The 24,163-nt window shown below is 48.7% G+C and overlaps 1 protein-coding gene and 1 long non-coding RNA gene across 2 annotated transcripts; both read right to left on the bottom strand.

Annotated features, from left to right (window-relative positions):
- Positions 1 to 332: 332 nt before the first annotated feature.
- Positions 333 to 8,870, bottom strand: LOC311522469 (uncharacterized protein). Its single transcript, XM_084631844.1, has 6 exons — positions 8,452 to 8,870; positions 7,042 to 7,113; positions 6,512 to 6,586; positions 5,515 to 5,868; positions 3,871 to 4,218; positions 333 to 2,244 (listed from the first exon to the last, which is right to left on the bottom strand). The coding sequence occupies exons 1-6, from the start codon at positions 8,717 to 8,719 to the stop codon at positions 1,988 to 1,990; spliced, it is 1,374 nt and encodes a 457-aa protein (XP_084487970.1). The 5' UTR covers positions 8,720 to 8,870; the 3' UTR covers positions 333 to 1,987.
- Positions 8,871 to 16,404: 7,534 nt separating this feature from the next.
- On the bottom strand, positions 16,405 to 17,932 carry LOC311522497. Its single transcript, XR_014712141.1, has 3 exons — positions 17,788 to 17,932; positions 17,510 to 17,563; positions 16,405 to 16,926 (listed from the first exon to the last, which is right to left on the bottom strand). It is a non-coding gene; the product is annotated as an uncharacterized lncRNA (long non-coding RNA).
- Positions 17,933 to 24,163: the final 6,231 nt, after the last annotated feature.

The following is a 24,163-nucleotide window of genomic DNA, read 5'->3' as shown; positions in this document are numbered from 1 at the left end:
CTGCCTGCTAGCACAAGGCCATGGATCCAGGCACACTCCCAGCTGCACTGATGACACCCCGAAGGGCATCAGCCTTTGCCCTATTTGGGTCAGTTTTGTTTTTTACACAGGGAATACCCAGTCCTGACTCCGCCCCACCCACATCCCCTTCGCACACAGCTGGGGCTGGGAAAGTTTGGCTCAGGGTTCCGCCCCGCGCATCGCAGTCCAAGTGCCCTCTCCCTCCCACCCAGCAGCTGCTGTTTTCTCCCTTGCACCCGCCTCCACCCCCAACCACAAAATCCTCCTTGCCACCATGGCTGGCACTAATGAACGACTGCCCTACTCTCAGACAGGTACCACCTTCTTTTTAATTTAAATACAAAGGTACAAAAGTTGCTCTATGTTAAAATAATAACAATAACCAGCCCCTATTGGGTTAATGTGAGAATTACAGTGATTTCCCCTTTCAGCAGGCTGGTGAGAGGCAGCCCCCTCTCCCGACAGTGCCCTGAGGGGTTGATGCTGGTGGACTTAGATGGACAGCAAAGGCCCAGGGTAGCAGCCAGGTTCTGGCTTGAGGGACGTGTGTGTCTGGGGAGAAGCAGAGCAAAGCCTCGTCCTGGCAGCGGTGGAACTGCCTTGCCCGAAGCCCTGATACAAAGGACGAATGGGTCTGTAATGCAAGTGAGAGAGTGGGGGAAGGGCACTGCAGTGTACGAGGCTCTGCAATCTACTGGAGAAAAACAGAACAAGAACCCGGGACTGGGGAGCTGAAGCCAGACAAGTTCACACTAGAAATCAGGCACGAATTTTTCTCACTCAGGGTGGAACAAATGCCCAAAGGAAGTGGTGAATCCTCCATTTCTTGGTGTCTTCAAATCCTGACTGACTGCCGTTGTGGAAGAGGCTTTAGTCAAATGCAGGTTATTGGACACAGTGCAGGGGTAACTGGGTGAAATGTAAGGGCCAGGGCTACACAGGGGGTCAGACTGGATGATCTAATGGTCCCTTCTGGCTTTAAACTCTAGGAGGGCATCTCTGGACTTTTTGTGTCCAAAGGGAGGGATGCGGTGGGACAGAATGTAGCTGTGGGGATTCAGGGCTTTATCTTCCCAGGGACTAGGATAAAATGGAGACGCCCCCCCAGATTTGCGGTCCTCACCAGTGCAGCCCAGCAGCTGTTCAGTTCAGCCTCCAGCCCTTCACACTCAGCTGCCAACAGAATGCAGCAGCCAGGGGCTGAAGTGGCTGGGAGAGCAAGGCACGGAGAGGGAGCTGCAGTTTGGTTTGGGGCTCTGCTGATGGCAAATGAAAGATTTTTCCACTGACGTTTTAAAACAAAACAAAACCCCCAAACAAAAACAGATCAATAGATTTCATTCGTGTCCAGATTTTTCACTGAAAAGTTCAACTTTTCAGCAAAAACAAACAAAAAAAAAACACAAACACATAAACTAAAACCAAAATATGTTGATTTGGGAATGCTGCCGCAATTCCAAATGGGAGTTGAAATTTGGGTGCCCCGTGACCCCATTCTCCACTGTAGTCTGGGCTCCAGCATGCACCATGGTCTCTCCTTTTGGTGAGGAGGCAGTTGCATCATGGGAATCCTTGGCCATGGTGCATCATGGGAAATGTAGTCCAGCTGAGGGCCCTGGTCCATAGATGAGAATGGGGATGAGGCAAGTGAACTCCACCTCCCATAAGTTATACCCAAATTGAAATATTTCAGGTTTTGGCTGAAATATTTTTGGTTCGGGTGTTTGGTTTTTCAACAATAAATTTTTTTTCTCAGAAAACAGATATTTTATCTTGTTAAAAACCTGATTTTCCATTGAAAAATCATTTCAAGGGAAAGTTTTCATGCAGCCCTTGTCTTAATCAGTTGAGACATCTTTGGAAAAATGGGGAACAGCCAGAAATGGGTTTCCCTCCCTGGAACACACACAGGAAGCAAAGGGAAAGGCAGTGTGTGTGTGTAGGGGGGGAAGGGTGTTCATTGCCTTCATTCCCCTTCCAGATCTGCAACAAGAAACTTGCACTTGTCCTTCAGTGCCCAGTAGAGCTGGTCCTTGCAATACCTGTTCCAGCTCAGCATGAATTCATACAGTTTCCGCATTTTCATTGGGTTGGTTTTCTCGGCTGTAATGGTCATGTATTGCTCAGAGTCCAACACGTTACCCAGCAGCTTATCCAGGACACCCTCGACCAGAGTTACTCGCTGGATGAGCTGTTCTCGGTGCCGGTCAACAAAGTGTGTCTCTGAGGGGAGAAAGAGGAACACAAGAGAGTAAAGAAATGGTCTACCTCATGCTCTCTGCTGCACTCTGATTATCGACCCAGTGTATTAGCTACTCTGTTATCCATGCATTCTATTTGATTATGTGTATGGTCTATTAGCTACTCCAGATGGTCTATATAATAATCCACATAGCCTATTAGCTGCTTCATTATCCACACAGTCTACTCGCTATTCCGTTATCCACAGGATCTATTTAATTATCCACACAATCACCTACCCATCTTGACTGGCTCGGCGCTCAGTCGCTCGCTATTGACCCACAGGGCCCTCTGTACTCATCTGTGGCTTCACTGCTCTGTGACCAGGCAGATTTTCTCTACTCCGTAACCTCCCTCCCATGCATAATTAATCTGGTTTGCCCCGTCATCCAAAACCAATCCCCAACCCCTCCTGCTAAGCCCTGTCTCCCCTTCACCTCCAACTTCATTCAGTGTGCCACTAACAACCACCTCTCCAGCTCCACCTCGGTTCCACCCCTCTGATCTGTCTTCCACCATTACCAAGGCCCTCTTCTGGGCCCAGCCTCAGTGCTTTAACCCCATTCTCATCCTTGATTTCTCCACTGCTTCAGACACCAACCATCATACCCCTCCTGCTTGGTACTTTGTCCTGCCTTAGGCTTCAAGACTCCCTCCTCTGCCAACTGTCCTCCTACCACTCTGGTCGCTCCAGTGACTCATCCGGTGGATCTCCTCCCCACCGCTCCCACTTCTCACTGAGAGGATCCCTCCTTTGTGCCCTCCTTTTCTCCCTGCTCTGAACTGTACACATGGCTTTGGCTGCTATCTTCATGCCTATGACTCTCAAATCTCTGCTCTTGTTCCCACTCCAACCCATTCGCTGCTCTCAGTCCTGTCTCTCTGAAGCCTCCTCCTGGATACCTCGCTGTCAGCTCACATTGGCCAACCAGATCTCCCCTGCGAGGCCCTCTGTTCTCTGCCTCTATTGACAGCACCACCATCCTCCTTGCCACTCCAGCCTGTGACCTGACTGCATCTTTGACTCACTCCTTCTCTCAACACCCTCATATCCAGGCAGTGCCAAATCTTGCCTTGTCTTCCTCCTCAGTGTCTCTGAGATCTGCCCTTTCCTCTGTCCACAAAAGCTTTCTCCAGGTCTTTATCCCCTTCGGCCTCCTTCACATCCACATCAGCCCCTCTCCACTCCATTCCAAACCAAGGTGATATGGGATTTGAGATGCCGCTATCTTGGCGTCCAAAGGTTCAGTTTTGGCTCACAACAATGGTGTTTCTAAAAGTTGGGTCCAAAAGGAACCTTAAGCCTCAGCCCCTTTGGGTTCAAATCCACAGCCAAGATTTGAGTCAGATCCAAACCTGGGAGGGGCCTGTTTTCATCACTGGGTTTAGATCTGGCCCAAGATGCAGGTAGAAAATCAAGGGAGAGCCACTGGCAAAACTCTGGCACTGTGGAACCTGGCTTCACCCTGATTTGGCCTTTGACCCCAAGCTGCAGCCTAACCCGGAGCTGGACACACACTCCTGGGCCCATCTACCTTGCGCCCCACCCTCCATTCAGCTCTCTTCAATGTAATATAAAGACCTTGCCCAGCTAACCTTGCCACTCACCTTTTCCACCAGCTGCATTTTCTCTGTCTTCCCTGGAAATGGACTTAAATTCCCTGGAGTCAGGGGTAACTTCTTTGGAAAAAGGAGTAACTCCCCTGGTGTCGGGGGCAACTTCCTTAGAAACAGGAGTAACTTCCTTGGGGTCGGGGGCAACTTCTTTGAAAACAGGAGTAACTTCCTTGGAAACAGGAGTAACTCCCCTGGTGTCGGGGGCAACTTCCTTAGAAACAGGAGTAACTTCCTTGGAGTCGGGGGCAACTTCTTTGAAAACAGGAGTAACTTCCTTGGAAACAGGAGTAACTTCCCTGGTGTCGGGGGCAACTTCCTTGGCGTTGGGGGTAGCGACACCTGTTCAGAGACCCCAGGAAACAGAGTTAGAGACCCAGGAGAGGACTTTACAGAAGCTATATCACCAGGGGGAGGTTAGAGTAATAGTCCTTTCTGCTCGTATTGGATTTCTCGTCAGGTACAGAGGTGAAAGGCTCAGCAAAAACACACGTTTGTGCTGTTACTTTCCCGGCACCCTGGCTAAAGCCGGCCATCGGGTTTCTTTGGGGGACCCCAACCCTGCCTGTATTCTTAAAATTAAAAATTTCAGGTCCTTGCTTCCCAATATTTTTCCTGGTCTGGACTTCTGGACTCACCCCAGCTACGCAGAACTTTAGAAGGTCCCAGGAAAAGTCAGGACCTGAGATTATTGTGAATTACTTTGCTCAGGAACGCCACTCATGGACCAAGACCCTTTGCTCTAGGCAATGTACACTCACAGAACAAGAAGATGAGCCCTGCCCCAAAGAGCATGGACCCATGGGTCTGATCCAGGGCATCAGGGAGAGGTGGGATACTGAGCTAGATGGACCCATGGGTCTGATTCAGGGCAGCAGGAAGAAGCCGAGATACCAGGCTAGATGGGCCCATTGGTTGGATCTGGAGCAGCAGTTCCTATGTCCCTTCATTTTATTCCAGGAGAGCTTGAGGGCTCTCTGGACCCCATTATGGATCTCTATTGGGGAGGGGAAGGGAAACCAGCCCTCTCTGCTCAGCTCCACATGGGTGTCTGCTGAATCCACCAAGGGACCTGTGTGACCCTCTGCATCATCAAGCTGCATGGAGTCAGGGTTCTGTGGCAGGTGAATCTGGAGAAAGTGACAGGGGTGGGTGGGGGGTGTTCCCAAAGAGCCGATCCCAGTTCAGGGCTAGAGTGGGAGGAAACCACAGATACGGGGCCTCATCCTGCAAAACCTCACTGGGGTATCACCTGGTGCAGCGCTTGCTGCTGGGAGAAGCCTCAGTGAAGGGACTGGGATTGCTCCCAGCTGCCAGCAATAGGAGCTCAACAATGAGTGACTTATTTATTTCCAGGGTCAGGTACTAAAGCTACTAAGCGCTACAGTGACTGGTGCCTGACGTATGATCCAGACCAGCAAGCTGGGGTCTAGGAGAATGGGGATGAGGCAAGTGAACTGCAACTCCCATAAGTTATACCCAAATTGAAATATTTCAGGTTTTGGCTGGCTGGCTAGGGCCTGGGAAGACAGACCAGTGTACTAGGATCTAGGGCTGGAGACAGATACACACATTAGGAGAAAGGAAACCCCAAACAACCCATGGGCAATCGCTCTCCACCTTTAAATTCAGACTGACCTTTGACCTCCAGTGTCCCAGTGCTCCTCTCAATGGGGGTCTGCAGGGTCACATGTCCCACCTGGCAGATGAACTCTGCCCCTTGGTCTCTCTGCACCGATGGGGTGAAGGAGAGCGTCACCATCTGCTGGTAGGTCTCCCTGTCTTTGGCACAGGTCTCCTTGGGGATGACGGCATAATCAGCGGAGTCCTTGATGGGCGTGGCCACACTCTCTCCACTCTCCCTCCTGAGCCAGGTCACAGTTAGCTCCTGGGGGAAGTACCCTGCGATGAAGCAGCTGAAGGCCACGTGGCCGCCCTCCACCAGTGGCTGAGACTGGAATATTTCTGACACCTCCGGGCGCCGCAGGACAACTGAGAAGTCAAATGGATAGAGAGAGAGGGAAGGAGAAATCTTGCCCCGGAGTGGGGCTTCCATCTGTAGCATCTGCTAATGGCCACTATTGGAGTTGGGCCCATTGATCTGATTTGGGGTTGTAGGGAAGGGGCAAGATACAGTTTAGACTGGCCCAATGATTTGATCCAGAATGGCATGGAGGAGGCAGGATACCAGGGTAGATGGGCCCATCAGGGCAGTTCCTATGTGCCATCATTACATTCCAGGAGGGCTTGGCATCTCTGGACTCCAACATGGATCTCTGTTGGGCGGAGAAGGGGACCCAGCCCTCTCTGCTCAGCCCCACACCACACTACCTGCTGAATCCACAAAGGCAGGGCTTAAATTCAGCTGTCTGGAGGGGAGCTCCAGTAAATATTTTCCCTTGACTCCAGCCTGATGCTGTTGGCTCTCAATCTGGGATCCCGGCTCTCTGGGGGGCCTCAAGCTGGTTTCAGGGGGTCCCTGGGGCCCCACGGCTGAAGCCCAGAGCCACAAGCCCAGGCACCTCCTGTGGAACTGAAAGCCCAAGCCCTGAAGCATTGAGCCCCGAATGGGATGGGGGAATGAGCCTGGAGGACTCCAGGAGAATGTAAGCACTGCAACAAGGGAGCTACTGACCTGTGTGTCCCTCTGCATTGTCCAAAGGGAGAATTTCCAGCTGCTCAGAGTCAGGAATCACAGTGGGAGGGGACTCTGGAGCAAATGAGACAGAGAGGAAGTGTGAATGCTACAGAGCGAGTCGTGGCTCAGAGCTGGAAAGGGCAGAGACCACTCACGGGGAGCCTTATCCCCCCAACACTTACCATGGTGCTACCAGACACAGAGCTCCCTGCCTGAAGGCACATACATTACATCTCAGTTCACTAGATAGGAAAAAAATCTTCACCTTGCCTCTTTCTACAGGAGCCAGCGAAGGGCACAAATGAGGAGTGGGGCACTCTGCCGTTTGCCACCAGTGCATGGCAGGAAGAAATAGGGGTGATAGTTCCCCACAAAAATCTAGGGGGCTGGGGAAGAGCCCTGAGCCAAAGCTGCCCCAGATGTCTCCAAGCCTGGGATTTGGAAAGGGAATGATCTGTCCCAGGCTGGGGGGAAGGAATCCTCCTTTCAGAGCCTTTCACGCACCTCTTGATTTGCACCCCACTCACCGGCTGCTCCGGCTGTGGCACCAGCAGGAAAGGGCTTGCTCTGCACAGCAGTGGCTGCAGATCCAGGGGGCACTGGAGAAAAAAGGGGGAAATCAGTCTCGGACCTGTGGTCAGCTCACAGCACGGCTCACCTCCTCCCCACGCATACACACAGAGGACAAACGTAGTTCTTCGAGGCCAGAACAGGAGTGTGAGTGAGATATCGGCGTGGGGGAGAGTCAGGGGCAAAGGGAGAAGGATCCATAATGGCAGAGAAACAGGGGTCCAGAGGGCTAAAGCAGATGCTTCTGACCCTCAGTTAGATTTGCTCCTTGACCTTGTTCTAACTATCATATTTTCTTTCAAGTGAACGCTGCCCAGACCTACTACAAATGGGGCCGGGGGAGAGGGGGGCGGTGTCTGGTCCAGGGAACGGGATGGAAGGAGGACAGATACGGCAGTGGAAAGGAGTCCACTGGGAAGGAATAGGGTTCATTCTGGTGCAGTCTGCAAGGCCTGTGTTGGACACCTGTCATGGAGCACATGGAATGATTCATGATTAATAAAAAAAAACCTAAGGAAATTTCCCATTTAAAAACAAACAACTTTGTTAACCTGCAGTTTGGGTGGAGAGATTCTCTCACTTACTTGACCTAAAACACCCCACAGAGCACTCTCGGCCCCATGAAGAGGGCTCTCCAGGAGTCCCTCCTTGCGGGGCTGAGAACGGGAGCCCAGCCACTTGGGGCTGAAAACAGAATTCTACCGCGAGATCATGAGCGAGGCTTAATTTTACCTAGAAATTACATCTCTCGCAATACATTCATGACTGTTGGCATGTTTGCACGGGGGAGGCCCAGCCACAGACCAAGCCCTCATTGCGCCAGGCACTGTACAAAACCCAGAACAAAAAGAGCCTCCCTGCCTCCAACGAGTGAACAACCAGTGTGAGCTGGTGAGCGCTCAACTGGTTTTGGGGGGAGGGGGGGTGCTGCAGGTCCCAGGGGCTGAGTTAGTTTTGCTTGGCGAAATGATGTTAAAGGAATAACAATTTGTGTGTGTTTTGTGGGGTGGGGGGGGGGGGCTGCAGGGGTTTTTGCCAATGGATCAACAACCCTCTCTTGCTTTTTACACATGAGGTGGGGGTGGGGAGCAGATGCTTCCCAGGTGTAAATGTTCCCACCAGCTCAGGATGTGGCCGGAACGGAGCAGGGGAGCCGCAGGGAAGGAGGGGAGCGGGGCTGGTAAGAGAAGAGAATGAAAGTGAAAGCGGGGGTGGAATCCCAGCCTGGAAAAGACGGGAAAGAAAGGCAGATTGGGGGTTGTTTCCCGCTCCCAGAGACCCCCGCGAGGGGGGGATTTAGTTGTGCCCCAGAAATAAGGGGGCCGGGGGCGGGGAGGAGCAGTGGGGATTCCCCCATCTCTCTGTACCGTCTGTGCCGAGTGCCCCTGCCAGGTCTCTGATGCGGTCCGGGTCTATCAGCGCCTTCTCGGCCGCCTCCAGCCCGCCGTGCTCGGCGCTGTCCCTCCGGTCGTTAACCTCCGCGGCCGGCTCCGCCCCTCCCTCCGGCTTGTTCTCGGCCATGAGCTTCTCCCCCTCCCTCACCAGGCACTTCTCCACCCTCTTGCTGAAGCGCTGCAGCTCCCGCTGGCCCTTCTTCTCCAGGGGCCGCAGCAGCCGCTTCAGCGGCTCCCCCATGCTGGCGCTGGCGCCGGTGCCGGCCCTGCCCGCCGCCTCCCGGCCCTTCTGGGAAGCGGTTTCCACACCGGCCTCCCGGCCCAGGTCCCTTCGCCCCACCCCGCGGGCATTTCCCGCTCGTCACTCCCAGACAGGGATCGAGGGCGGGGCTGTCCGCGGGGGCAGGGCCGGGCCGGGCTGGTGGCTCTCCGAGGGGAAATGGGACACCCCGTGTGGGGCTAGCCCGAGCCCCCCCCATACTTGACTGGCCTGAGCCGCTCGCCCCAGCCGCCCCCCCCCGCTCTCCCGAGCACACCCCACTCTCCGCATGGGGCTGGCGTCGCTGCTTGCCTGAGCCCTGCCTGCCCCCCCCCCGTGTCCAGCTACCCCCCTCCCGCGTGGGGCTGGCATCACCACTCCCCCCCCATGCCTCTGCACCCCACTTTGTTGACAAAAGTGGGCATTTGTCCCATTTGCTCTTGCCAACTGATCGACTGTGGCCAAAAAACAGTCGGGACGGCCAGGACAGGGCTTAAATAAGGGACTATCCCAGCCAAAACGGGACGTATGGTCACCTGTGACGGTGTGAACTCACCCCGCACTGGACAGGGAAGGGTTAACTCCTCAATGTGGGTGGAGGAAGCCCCGCCCCCACATTCCTACTGGGCATGGTTCAGGTGTAGCTAGACGCCAACTTCCCCTCTGCCCCAGGGGGCTCGACCCCCCCCCCCCCGGCTCCACCCCGCCACACCCCAATTCCACCCCCTTCCCCCAAGTCCCCGCCTCTGCCCCGCCGCTTTACCACCTCCTCCCCAGAGCGCACTGCGTCCCCACTCTTCACCCTCCCTCCCAGAAAGTCCTAAGCGCCGCCAAACAGCTGTTAGGCGGTGGGTGGGAATCGCTGGGAGGGGGAGGAGCGGGGACGCAGATCACTCGGGGGAGGAGGAGGCGAGGAGGGGGTGGGGGCGCAGGGAGCTTGGCTGCCGGTGGGTGCAGAGCACCCACTAATTTTTCCCCATGGGTGCTCCAGCCCCGCAGCACCCACAGAGTCGGCGCCTATGAGCACCAGTGTAAGAGGGCACAGCTCCCCACCAGAGAGGAAGGATGCGCCTTGCCGGCTCCGGCACAGGAACCAGGGAGCTGTAGCTTAGGTCGATTTATTGCAGTGTCTACACCGCGCTGGGTCAACGGGAGAAACTCTCCCATCAACTTACCTTACGCTTCTCTTTCCGGTGGAGTACTGAAGTTGACAGGAGGGTGGTCTGCAGTCGATTTTGTGGGTAGACCCACTAAATCGACCCCCGGTGGCTCGATCGCTGCAGCATCGATCCACAGTAAGCGTAGACATACCCTGACAGGGCTCAGGGCTGGGACCCGATGGAGCAGGGAGGGCCCAGGTCCCCCTACCTGGCCGCCACCACCCCCTGGGTGGTGGCCCACACACCCCAACTGGCCACTAGTGTCACAACCCAATGGCCCCCTCCCTCAGGGAGTCCCCTGGGAAGGCAGATCAGCAATGTATATTGCTAATGCTGTTGCAAGCATCGCAAAGCATTTTGGGGAGGGTCAAAGGTGTGCGAGTGGGGAGTGGAAGTTTCCTTTGTAGATCACGAGAGGCCGAGGGGGGGAGAGGAAAAAGAGAGCAGAGAACGAGTTAACTCAAGCCTGGAGCGCTAGCTCAGTGCGAAGATAAAGATGCTGGCCCCCGCCCAAGGATACTGTTCACAGCCAAGACTTGGCTGACGGCCTAGAAAGACAGGGGCTTGCAGGTGCTCGAGCAGCCATGAGAACGAAGATTCCAACTGCACAGATCTGCAAGACAGCAAGGCCAGCACAGAAGGAAACAAAGTCTAAGACGGCAGAGGATGGAAAACGCCGGCAAGACGGAGCCAAGCCTTGCATCCCTGAAGCCAAGGTGTTTTGGGAAGCTGAAGAGCCCACGAACAGCCGGCTTGGACTGGCACAGAGGGCACCAGGAGCAGAGAACACCGCCCCCCACCCCCCGAGGAGCCAGGACTTAAAACCCTCTTGAGAGCTGGAGTAACTGGGAGAGCACAGCAGATCCTTGGATGGCCTGTGCCCAGGACAGCACTCCCATCCACCTCCCCCACCTTCTTCTTCTTCTGACGTTACACCCAGACTTGGCCAGTCTGGGTCGTGTGTGTGTGTGAGGATGAAAGTGGGTTAGAGCTTGGGGCATTAATGCTTGCTTTCTTCCCCTGTGTGACGTGGGAGCGTTCCCAGCACTCTCTGCTGTAATTTCATTATTTGGTACCATTACTATTGAAATAAAGATGGATCAGAATAAACCTGTTTCATTTAGTTTTGCGAAGGTGATTGTTAAACTGCATTTGTGCCCCAGGAAAGTTGAAGAATGGTGACAATAAAAAACTACGGGGACCCCATTTTGTATAGGAATTACTACAAGGCCCAGGCTGGTTATGCCTTACTGGGATTTCAATGATTACCTGTTATGTACAGGGCCGGTTTAGGAGGGATATTTCACAGTCTTTTTAGAAAAGCCATGCCGCTTTTGAGAAGGGGATTTGAAATTATTAAACCCCACATGAAAACAGCCTCAAAAAATATAACCAGAGACATAGTGAACCACGTGTTAAGCGCCGTTATAAACAAAATAGGAGCGCACGAGCCACAGGAAGGTTCCAGTTTAGTGGTGATGAGGAGAAAAAGACCAGCATTGCGCCAGCCGTTGAAAGGGCCTCCTAGGCCCTTTAAAAAAAAAGCTGTCTAAAGACGTGTTAGCCATAAACCTAAAAGCTGCCCTAAGAAGAGGAAGCGGCGCGTCGCCCATGGTAAAAGGGATATATTTTAAAATGGCTTTTATTCATTGTGGCTCTGATGAATGCACCAAATAGGAACTGGATTTATTTCTAATAGCCCCCACACAAACCAGTATCAAGAATAGCTTTTATGTAGAGGTGCCACCTTTGGCTGCTTTAACAGTCAATGACCCTCTAGAATTTTTTATTTCGGGGCCCGGGGATCATTACTTAGACCTTAACAACATGCTGCTGTACGTGTGCTGCAAGGTGGTAAAAGAAGACGGGTCAGACATTGATGACGACGCCAGGATTGCCCTAACAAACTACCCCATTGCCACCCTTTTTAACCAGCTGGATGTTACTCTAGGTGACCATCTCATCAGTCAGAGCAACAATGGTTACTCTTACAGAGCCTTGATAGAGCTGATTTTAAACTACAGCCATGACACCCTCACTACGCAGTTTTCGACAGGAGGGTTTCATAAAGACACGATGGGGACCCACGAAAGCACCCCTTTGGTCGGCACGACTATTGAGGGGTTTGTGCACAGGGCCAGACTAACAGAAGGCAGCAGGAAGCTGGATCTGTTGGGGCCTCTATACAGCAATTTGTTTTGTCAAGAAAAACGATTGCTGAACAGCGTGGACTTGAAAATTAAACTGATGCGTAGCCAAGATGTCTTTTGCCTCCTGAGCAGGGATGCTGACCAGAATTATAAAGTTCACATTATTTCAGTGTCCCTGTTTGTAAAAGGGGTAAAAGTGACCCCGGGGGTCCGTTTGGGGCATGCTGAAGCTCTAATGACCGCCAATGCTAAGTACCTGGTAGACAGGGTGGGCATAAAGGTTTTTAGCATTCCAGCCAGCAGTCATGTCAGTAACTAGGAAAACCTCTTTTTGGGACAGTTACCCAAACAGCTTGTAATCGGTTTTATAGATAACGATGCCTTCAGTGGCAGCTACGTAAAAAACCCTTTTAACTTTAAACACTATAACATTAATTTTGTGGCCTTGTATGTGGATGGCAAACAGGTGCCGGCGAAACCCCTACAACCCGATTTTGAGACTGGAAACTGTGTGAGGGAGTACATGCAGCTGGTGCAGGCGACTGGGAAATATGTAAAAGACTGCTTGCTCTTGATTGACCATGGTGAATTTGCCCAGGGCTATATGCAGTACGCTTTCGATCTGACCCTGGACCAGGAGTGCGCCGATCATTATTCTCTGATTACAACTGGAAACCTAAGAGCGGAGATTCGGTTTGCAACAGCAGAATGGCAGAAGGGCTATCGTTCGCGGTTTTAAAAAATTAAACCGGTACATGGCCATGCAAATCGAGGCTAATGTAAGGTACTGAAAGGGGTCTATATACTCAGTGACCACCTCCACATCATCCTGTCCTGGGCTTTTAACAATCTGCTTCTCTGTCATTTTTATGACTTCATTTCTGAACCGGTCGCAAGCCTCGCGCAAAATTTCAACATCTTTTTGACAATAATAGTGCAGTTCTTTCTGGAGATCGAATTTGTTCTGGCGATTGTGTTGGTACCAGTTCAGAAATTCCTTTTTTTCTTCAGGCATCGTGAATTCAACTCCAAAGTATCAGGTTTCAGAGTAACAGCCGTGTTAGTCTGTATTCGCAAAAAGAAAAGGAGTACTTGTGGCACCTTAGAGACTAACCAATTTATTTGAGCATAAGCTTTCGTGAGCTACAGCTCACTTCATCGGATGCATACTGTGGAAAGTGTAGAGGATCTTTTTATATACACACAAAGCATGAAAAAATACCTCTTCCCACCCCACTCTCCTGCTGGTAATAGCTTATCTAAAGTGATCACTCTCCTTACAATATGTATGATAATCAAGTTGGGCCATTTCCAGCACAAATCCAGGTTTTCTCACCCCCCCCCCCCACACACACACACAAACCCACTCTCCTGCTGGTAATAGCTTATCTAAAGTGACCACTCTCCTTACAATGTGTATGATAATCAAGGTGGGCCATTTCCAGCACAAATCCAGGGTTTAACAAGAACGTCTGAGGAGGTGGGGGGAGGGGGTAGGAAAAAACAAGGGGAAATAGGTTACCTTGCATAATGACTTAGCCACTCCCAGTCTCTATTCAAGCCTAAGTTAATTGTATCCAATTTGCAAATGAATTCCAATTCAACAGTTTCTCGCTGGAGTCTGGATTTGAAGTTTTTTTGTTGTAATATAGCAACTTTCATGTCTGTAATCGCGTGACCAGAGAGACTGAAGTGTTCTCTGACTGGTTTATTCTTTTAAAGGGACACAAATCAGATGTCAAGAATTATAACATTCATAAACCAGTCGGAGAACACTTCAATCTCTCTGGTCACGCGATTACAGACATGAAAGATGCTATATTACAACAAAAAAACTTCAAATCCAGACTCCAGCGAGAAACTGTTGAATTGGAATTCATTTGCAAATTGGATACAATTAACTTAGGCTTGAATAGAGACTGGGAGTGGCTAAGTCATTATGCAAGGTAACCTATTTCCCCTTGTTTTTTCCTATCCCCCTCCCCAGACGTTCTTGTTAAACCCTGGATTTGTGCTGGAAACGGCCCACCTTGATTATCATACACATTGTAAGGAGAGTGGTCACTTTAGATAAGCTATTACCAGCAGGAGAGTGGGTTTGTGTGTGTGTGTGTGGGGGTGGGGTGAGGGTGAGAAAACCTGGATTTGTGCTGGAAATGGCCCAACTTGATTATCATACACATTGTAAGGAGAGTGATCACTTTAGATAAGCTATTACCAGCAGGAGAGTGGGGTGGGAAGAGGTATTTTTTCATGCTTTGTGTGTATATAAAAAGATCTTCTATACTTTCCACAGTATGCATCCGATGAAGTGAGCTGTAGCTCACGAAAGCTTATGCTCAAATAAATTGGTTAGTCTCTAAGGTGCCACAAGTACTCCTTTTCTTTTTGCGAACTCCAAAGTACTTTATCCCGGGCATAGGCCCCACATAGTTCTGATTTTCAACTGTGTTAAAAAATTGTGGAAAGTACCCCTTGACTTCCTCAAACCCCATAGCTTTGGGTAACTTGCTAAGTTTCATGGAAAGAAAATTTAAAGAATCTATAAATCTGATGACTAAGTCCACCACCGTTACGCACATTAGTTTCCCCCCTTGTGTTACGGGGCTGACGGCCATTTTTTTCTTTAATCAACTGTCTAAGGATAAAATAACAATCGTAACCTTTAGCGTTATGAATGATAAATGTGTATCCCTTAAAGTGTTTGTCTACAAAGGTTTGAATAAACTCGTTAGCGTATTCTTCACCCTTAAATTCCCAGCTGGTTTCTTTATGTAGGTGCAAGGCATAAACAGACTTTGGCACGTGTACCCCCATTTCTTGCATGCATTCAAAATCATAAAACACATAATCCTTCCCCTCTTCTGGAGACCAAATATTATGCATAGAACATTCGTGACCCTCTATGTTGTCGGTCTTCTGATAGCACTGGGGACATTTTTTGCTTTTACACTTGTGATTTCTACCTCATAGAAGCCACACTTATTGCAAAGACTTCTGTTTTTACAATCAACTTTACCATCTTTTGCCAGAGCGCTGTGCCTTTCTAAACAGGCCTCGGACCTGAAAAATAGCTTACAGCTGGGGCATCTCTTTTTTTCAGTGGCCACTTAGCGCTATTACACACATGACAGTGATTTTTACAGGCGTGCTGATGTTTGTGGCTGCACGTGGCGTCACAGCAGCTGCACAAATACAGCGCGCCTATAAAGGCTTTAATATTTAGGATGCCATAATAATGTTTGTCATGTAACAGAACAAAAACAGTTTTGGGGCGTTGTACACAAGCTGTTGTAAAAAACCCACCAATTTCCATTTTCATGATACATAACGGTAATAGCCGCGCCTAAGCGCTCTTCAAAAGAGCTCACGTCCATAAAGCTAATCGGTTTTTGGTCCGAAAACCCCAACTCCTGATGGAAATGTCCAGCCCCTTCTAATAGTTGGGCATCTGTAAGTTTTTCATCTGATAAAAGACCCAGCAAAACACAGATTGTTACCTTGGTTATTTAAATCAATTAAATGTTTTCTTTTTTTCCGGATGATTTTACTGTATGTGATAGTTTTCAAGGGTCTTACAACCCCACCTCCACCAGCCTTGTTTCTAATAATTGTAACAACCAGCCTTAGAGTTCCGGACCCCACAATCTCAGCATTACTTTGCAACACCGTAATGATGTTATTTAAAAAATCTACGGTGTTTAATCTTCCCAAGGCTTCCATAAAGAAAAGAGAGGGTGATTTAGCCCCGGGGCATCTAAGCTTAGCTTTACAAAATCTTCAGGGCCCGCCTGATTATTAATATCATCTAGCAAATTTTGAATAGCGGTGTCAATGGCCGCCATGGCCTCTGTAAACCCCATTACTCTGTCCAAATTAGTGAAACGAAATTCTTGAAAATATTCATAAGCGTTAAACTCTCTTCAGGGTCTTATCCAGTGTCTTACATGTTCCAAATACACTGGAGGTGATATATTAGGAGCGGGAGAATCTGGACCTTCAGAAGAGGGGGTCGGGGAGTCTATGTCTATTTCCCTTTCTTGGTTGGGGGATTGTTTTCTTAAAATAACTCTGGCTTTTTTAAGTTTTTTGGCCAAAAGCCTCCTCAATTTTTTAGATCTCTTCCATTTTTTCCTCCAACCCCTCTTTATGTTTTTAGGTTTCAGGTTTAGTCACACCCTCCCTTCCCCCTTTAACATGCTTTCCAACTTTTCAAGCAGTGCATGGGTCTCTGTTATCTTTTGGTCCAAAAACACGCTTTCTTCTGGAGCATTTTGCTTTTGAAACACCTCAAGAATTAGCTTCAAAAACTTTTTATCTATTAAATGCTTAGGAGACATACAAACACTAAGCAGCTCATTACAAACAACAACTGATACTGCAAGGCCTACGGGGTGGTTCTTATTTGTAGCAGAGGTTCTGCTTTGCCCAGAAGCCAGGGGGGCTGGCCTCTTGACTCTGCTCAAACCCACCCCTCGACACAGCGGCTGCTACAGGATTGTTTGCCTTTACCCTTTTTAAAGCTTGTTCCTTCGGGGCTGTAAAGGCTTGGGGTTGTTGAGAACTAGGGGTTTTAATCCCTTTGGATCGCTTAACTAGTGTCCCTGGAAGCTGCAGAGGTCGATCTTTTGGCCCTGGTGGTGCAGGGCGGTTCAAAATCGGGGGCGGTCTAACCCCCTTGCTCCCAACTGCTGCTGTTTCAGTGGTAGATTTTTGGCCCTCTTTAAAGACAGTTGGTTCTGTGTAACAATGGAATTGGATCTGCTGGGCTGCTCCAAATCGAAGTGTCTAATACTCTTGCTTCCAGCTGTCACTGATTCAGAGGGAAATTTCTTGGTCCCCTTCAACGTTTCTTCTTCAGGGATAATGCTTGATAAGTCTATCAATACACATAAACAAAATGTTTTTAGCACATAAACCTGCATGTTCTTTTTACTAACAGCCACAAACATATCCCCTACATATATACATTTCACATAACCCAACCCGTCATGCTAAATATAATGTAAAATATGAAAGCGCTATTCCCTCTTATGCCACATGGCGGTAGTATAGCTCCAAAATTCTCAACAACGGCCCGCAAAACATTTTTACAGGGTTCAGAGCAGCAGCCGTGTTAGTCCGCAAAAAGAACAGGAGGACTTGTGGCACCTTAGACCTTATGCTCAAATAAATTTGTTAGTCTCTAAGGTGTCACAAGTCCTCCTTTTCTTTTTACAGTAAAACCTTTGGGGCAAAGGCAGGGCCGGCTCTAGGCACCAGCGGGCCTGTGTTCGGCGGGCAGGATTCCCCGTTCGGCGGCAAGTTGGGGTTTTTTTGCCGCTTGGGGTAGCAAAAATGCTGGAGCTGGCCCTGGGCAAAGGTGGTTTCTTTTTTTTACTAACAACAGCAAACCCCTAGAAAAAATGTACACTATTTTTAATAGCTGTTATTTCAAACACATATTTAAAAACAAATCATACCGTCTTTTGTAATCTCAGGAAAATCTGTCTGTTGGTTTTGACTTCCATCTTGTTCTAAATTAAAAAAAAACTTAAACTCCTTAAAACCATTTCTTTTAAAAATAAACCATAAATGTGTTAGCAGCTTACCAAAATTTAAAACTTCTCGTGCAGAATCTGGTATGTCAAGAAAAAAGGCCTTGTCCTTTTATATATATATATATATATATATAAACTTTTAAATAAGCACAACACAGGTATAAAGCAAGGGTAACACACACCATAGTCATTTTTCTTACCATGTTGTTGCTTCCCATGATGCCAAAAGCTTGTATCAGCAGTGTTTCTTTAACAGCCTTGTCCAGTTTTCTGTCCCTATTTATAGGTTTAAACCTTTTGAAAAAGGGGCTTGGGGCCCCCTAACATTTAAAACCAGGGTGTGTAAGGGTCATTTGTTCTAGGAAAAAAGATGGGGAGGGGGGAGTACGGGGGAAGAAAGGGGCTACATACTTTAGCTTCTTTAAACCTTAATGGTTAAAAAGTTCTTATTTTCTATCGTAAGTGTCTTTAAACAGTTAATAAAAAGACACTGTAAATGGTAATATGCCCATTAACATATCTGTAACCAAAAGTCTTTAAAAGCTACAGCCTTTATTCTTTAATTCAATTTATTCAATTGTTTATGGTATGTGTTGGTCAGCATTTGTTACAGGGTCCTGTTTGTTTAGATAAGAGCAGAGCAAGCGGCCTCTAAAGAAAAAAAAAAAGCCAGGAATCCTGGGCTTTAGCTTTAATGGTTAAAAAGTTTTTATTTTATATAGTAAGCTTATTTACAGTTAAAGTTACTGTTCTTTTTAGTATAAGTCTTTGGTATCATTTTCTTTTAAAAGCAGGCCTTGGGCTTTCTTATTTCTGATCACAATGGCTTCTTTTTTCCCATTGTTCTTACTGACCATGTTAGTCTAAAACTTTTTTGTGTTTTTAATTCCTGAACTGTTTCTGCAGGCTTACCTTTTATTAAAACACTTATGCCCATGGGACTAAATAAAGGAGTGTATCTTTTCGAGGGTTTATTCCTTTACAAGTCTTTCATCTCTCTTTGTTAAAAAGTAAAAAAAACCAAGCTTCTTCTCTCTGATCCAGGGGTTAACAAAATAAGGGAAATATAAACTGTCTGTTACTAAAAACCTGGGGTTTTAAACCTGGGGTAATTCTGCCTGCTCTCTTTTATTGAAACACCCCTGTAAATAAAGGGCTGTGTCTTTTCAAGTCAATATAAAGCAGAGCTTTATTCCATTACAAAACTTAATGTAACCAACTTGTGTCTGTTAAAAAACAGGTAAAACAGCAGCCTTCTTCTTTCTGATCACAGCTATCAGCTGCAAAAGCCTGTTGGTTTATATTAGGCTTACTAAAAAAAAAAAGAACCTAGGAAAAAACTTTTTCAAATTGTTTGTTACTAAAAGCGTATGGTTCTAACTTTTGTGAAAACCCCCTTCTAAAAAACTACATGGCGGGAAAAATGCTGGGGGGGGTCCTGTTTCTTTAGATAAGAATAAGGCTGTTAAAAGGGGGGGGAATCTTGGGCCTATAAAATTGGTTCAGGAAAATAGAACAACCTCTGATTGGCCCAATCCAAAGGTGAGGATAACAAGGCTGAAAGTTTCTAAAATGTGCAGCTGCCTCATTTTACAGAAAGACTTGCAAGGTAAATCTCTCTCTCTCTTCGATTCAGTCATGTGCTCTCTATCTTCCCTCTGTTCTTGCTTTTAATCTCCCCTGATACTGAATGCTTTTTTATTCACTTTTTTATGATGTGCTTAGTAAATTTCCTTTTTAAGCCTAGCTTTTAATGTTTTTAGCCAGTTTTTGGCCATGTGCTTACTAAACAGGTTTTTAATATTGTTTAATGCTTTGTTAGTCACTTTTTTATCATATGCTTACTAAATAGGCTTTGCCTTACTAAATTTCCTTTTTAAACCTAGTTTTATTGTTTGTTAGCCAGTTTTTGGCCATGTGCTTAGTAAATTTCCTTTTTAAACCCAGCTTTTAATGTTTTTTTAGCCAGTTTTTGGCCATGTGCTTACTAAACAGGTTTTGCCTTAGTTTTTAATATTGTTTAATGCTTTTTTTATTCCCTTTTTTATCATGTGCTTCCTAAATTTCCTTTTTAATCCTGTTTTTGTAGCTTTTAATGTCAGGTAAGGATCCTCTCTAAATCTTGGGACTACAGGATTGGTTCCACAAGTGCATTCTGTGACCTAGCTGTAGAACAACTGCTGATCGGCCCGCCAAAAGGAGGGGCTAGCTCCCTAGGAGCGCCGCCCAGAACAGCTATCCTTCCACTACCGGCAGTCGGTGGGGTAGGCTGTTTCGCTCTGCATGTGTTCAGTAACACAAACACTCTATTCTTTAATAACTTGCCCTTTACCAACGGTTCTCCTTATTCAATCACCTTTTTTCAATAAACCTCACCCAAACGTCTCTCACTCTAATCTTTCAACCTTTTGCTCTCAATGTATCACATTTTCTATTCTTTTCTAGCATACCATAATCTCTCTTTTCTTTAATAACCTGCCCTTTAACAACAGCTCTCCTTACACAATCCCCTTTTTTCAATAAACCTCACCCAAGCTTTAAACTTCTCTCAATGTATCCAAGCACAACACTTCCCCCATTCAAACACACACAATTTTTTTTCAAAATGGCCGACGGCGCCAAACTTCGGCGCCAACAGAAACAGTGTGGGAGGGCGGGACATAAGCCCCAAAGGGCGCATGGAAACCTGTCCAAAAACGCATGGTGAGGAGTGCTATCGACGTTATATTACTGTCCCTTCTGGACTTAAAATTTATGAAAGTAGAAACTCAGTGCTTAATTTGTGCCGAGGCTTGCCAGAGATGAGCACCGGCACCTCCAGGCTTGGCAGTTCATAGACACGGCACCTCTGGCCTCTCCTCGTCAGTTATGAAAGTAAAAAAAATTGCTCGAGCCCCGGCACCTCTTTCATTACAAACTAAACACTGTAGAAACCCCAGATTCACAGGGTCAAATGTACTGTATCGCCAGATTCATGGTGCCACCAATTCCAAAGTCACAGCCACCCAACGCTGCACAATGCCACCACTCCCAAATTCAATAGCTCCAAATTCTCACGGCCACCAAATTCTTGTATTGCCAGCCCCAAATTCAACAAACAAAAAGCATGTGTCAGGCCCCCAAGAGATCCGTGATACTGGCTTAACAAATCATGAGATTTAAAAAATATAATAAATTTGGCAATCTCTTTACTTCCCATCCATGGTTTGAGCCTTTGCGGAGGGCTACATTTTCTGACTCTTCTTCCCAAGCATGAGGGCTAGGGATTGTTGCCGGCACCCAGTGCCGAGAGGCTGAACAACAGCTTGAGTTGGTTCGTTACCCGGTGTGCTGCACCCAATAATCACAACGGGGTGGAGAAGCAGAAAAGTTTATTTGAAGCTTCAAAAAGGTACAGGGAGATTTGAATCTCAAATCCTGTACAACAGAGCAGGAAGTTACACAGGCTTTTATACATCCTTTTTCCCAGCATACTTATCCAATAGCAAGCTGCTCCAAGTAAGTATCCATATAGCCAGCCAATCCAGTTCCCAGCTAGTTCCCTGATTCTCTGTATCATTTGTTAAACTATACATAAAGCTGCTTTATTCAGCATTGTTCTTCCATATCTCCCCTGTTTGGCCTTGCTTAGTTTCAGGCAGTCTGACTCTGCAACATACTGTTGCAGATTCTCAGCATAACTGCTGTGTGTGCCTCCAGGCGGGGGGGCCAAGGACACTTGGGCCTAGCACGCAGAGCTGCTGCGAGTGCCTCCAGGCAGGAGGGGGGGGCAAGGACACCGGGGCCTAGTGCGAGGGGGCTTCATCGACACTCGTGGTCTTCCATCCCCTCGAGTTACCTAGTGGCCATGCCCCAGTGTTCCCAACAGGATGGACCTTCTTTTTTAAATGACAGCGGAAGTTCTCGCATAATCCCCTGAGTCTGGGAGCTGGGGCTTTAGGAAAAAAACACCAACCTTCATGAAACTCACAAACAAATCATGAGAGTTTGTGACACTGCCAGTCTAAGACCAGCGGGATGCTCAGAAAGCTGGAGACTATGCACAAGTGACTTAATGCTTCAGTTTCCATATTTGAATATACACAGCTTTATTTGCAGGGAGGAGAGGTCACCAGAGCTTAAGCCTGATGAGGCTGCAGCATGGAGCAAACGCGGGGGAGCCAGGAGAACTTCCTAGGTGATCATAATGGTGCCTTCTGGCCTTAGACAGCTCTGGATCTTGGTGCTGCTCCCAGCTGGCTCTGACCTCCCCTGAAGCTGGTGTCTGGGGATGTTTCATGGGTTCTTGAGGCTCTGCCCCATTCTCCTTGTCCTGGGCTGGGTGGAAGGGAGCTGTGGCCGAGTTGCTGGGCCCCAGTGCTGGCAGTTGCTTGCCAAAGACTAGGAGGGGGCAAATGGCTGCTTCCTGCCATCAGCTGGGGGGATGCTCTGGCTGGGCTGCTCCCAGCTCTGGCTGCCCCTGTGGGGGTGGGTCCGGCTGGCTGTGACTAGAAGCAGGGGTTGAGCTCTCAGGTCCAGTGTCTCTCTTGCCAAATCGGGGCATTTCAGCTCCTAGGAGCTGTTCAGGCAAGAGCTAAAACTGCCAGTGACTGACACAGGTTCCCCTGTCTCCCTCTAACCCGCCACCACCATCACACTGCCAAGGAGTAGGAGCCAGAGCCCTCAGGCCTGTGACAGGAAGGTACAATATAGGGCTGCACATTTGGGGTTTGATCCCTGCAGGGGTCCATGTGTCATAGCCCCCACTCTGCTCTTCCACTCCTGGGTGGGCAGGGGGGAAGTCTTCCCAGATCTAGTGTGGAGGGCAGGGACACGGCTCCTCCACACATCAGCCCCTAGGTGTTACTGCTGAACAGCTGTAAACAAGAGGGACACATCCTAGGTAGAATGATGCCTAGTTAAAGTTGCCTGATGCATTCACTTTAAGACCCTGTCTTCAGTTGCTTATGGCTTTTTCAGACTTGAGCCATTCGGACTGAAATGCTTCATGCCAGGCGCCTGCCTCAGGCTGAATGTTCTGGAAAGTTTCAGTGGAAATCATAGAAATGCAGGGCTGGAAGAGACAGGCTGTTTCACTGTTGATAAACTCACAGGAAGGAACCTTATATATTGGGGAAAACAGGTACTCCTGGAGCTGGTCTGTTTCTCTCACGAGGGTGGTGTTGGGCAGGTTTGATCTCTGTCCGAACTTTCCCCACAGCCAGTTCAGAAACAATTCTGCAATTTGCCTTTTAGCCAGGTTCATCTTGACATGGTCTCTGTGTAAATCTACACCTTCCCTCTCACAGAAATTGTCGGGCACCATGCAATCAGCACTGTAGTCTGCCATAGCCCCGACCTCGTCTTCACTTTTAAAGTGTTAAATGAATGAGGAAAATACCCTTTGTTCCAGGCCAAGCCCAGGGCCTGCATTAGCTGGCTGAGCTTCATAGGTAAGAAGTGGAAAGAGTCAATAAAACAAACGTCCAAGGCCTGCACCTTCACAATCAGGACTTTGCCTTCGTGCGCGACCAGATCTACATCCATCTTCTCCTTCAAGAGCTGCCTCAGGATAATGTATCTGTCATCCCCTTCGCCACAGGGAGCGAGGAAGGTGTAGTTCCAAAAGAGCTTAGCCAGAAAGGGCCTGGCAAGGGCTGCACACGTTCCACACCTGTAAACTACCAGCAGATCTTGCTTTGCAAAAATGTAACCAGGGATCTGGTCAGGGGTCCCCTGAGAACAACATACACAATGTACTTTTCTGATGCCTTGGTTGCACTGATGTTGAGTTGTTGACCATGAAACACAGATGTCTGTCTTGACTAGTGGTTCTCAACCTGTTTATCATTGTGGGCCGCAGGTTGAGAACCACAATGTTCCCCCACCCTAAAACCATTCACAGTCCCTTATGCCCAGCGCCCCTGCCCAGAGTGGGGCCAGGAGTGGAGCTGGGCAGCAGCGGGGACCTGGACCCATGGGGCCAGGCAGCAGCTGGGACCCCCCCAGCACCAGCCAGAAGCCTAGCACCTGGTGGGGCTGGCAGCCAGGACCCAAGAAGGGGGTCAGGAGCGGAGGCCCACCTAAAACCTGGGGCAAATCCCTAGTTCCCAGAGCCCCCCCAAAAAACTTACCCACAGACCCACTCTCCTGCCCCCTACCCCACTGCGGCACTCATCAGCCCCCTGCTGGCAGAAGCGCTGGTGCAGGAGGCAAGAAGCTATCTTCCCCTCAGCCGGCCCTGCCCCGTGCCAAACCAGAGCAGCAAATTTTGCATTTTTTTTAGCACACAGTTGGACTGCAGCTATGTGCTAATTGGGCCGCCTGAGGCCCGCGTGTTGAGAACTGCTAGTTTAGATCATCACAGTCTTCAGCATCACCAGGGATCCTAGTTTTCTGTGATAAAAAACTACAGAATTTCTCATAAAAAACCATAAAAAGCCGCATTTTTCAGCGATTAAAATGAAACGCTGAACTTTAGTTTCCCTATAGAATAGAATATCAGGGTTGGAAGGGACCTCAGGAGGTCATCTAGTCCAACCCCCTGCTCAAAGCAGGACCAATCCCCAACTAAATCATCCCAGCCAGGGCTTTGTC

The sequence above is a fragment of the Lepidochelys olivacea genome (assembly GCF_965140295.1).
Source record: "Lepidochelys olivacea isolate rLepOli2 genome assembly, chromosome: 6".
NCBI classification, from domain to species: Eukaryota; Metazoa; Chordata; order Testudines; family Cheloniidae; genus Lepidochelys; species Lepidochelys olivacea.
This window is presented reverse-complemented; position numbering and strand designations above follow the sequence as displayed.

Bases quoted from the DNA above. Each gene is read 5' to 3' on its own strand.
- LOC311522469 (XM_084631844.1), bottom strand. From the start codon at position 8,719: ATGGGGGAGCCGCTGAAGCGGCTGCTGCGGCCCCTGGAGAAGAAGGGC. The intron at 7,114-8,451 runs GTACAGAGAGAT...TTTTTTCTCCAG, and splicing joins AGGGGCACTCGGCACAGACG to TGCCCCCTGGATCTGCAGCC. The intron at 2,245-3,870 runs GTGAGTGGCAAG...TTCTCCCCTCAG, and splicing joins AAATGCAGCTGGTGGAAAAG to AGACACACTTTGTTGACCGG.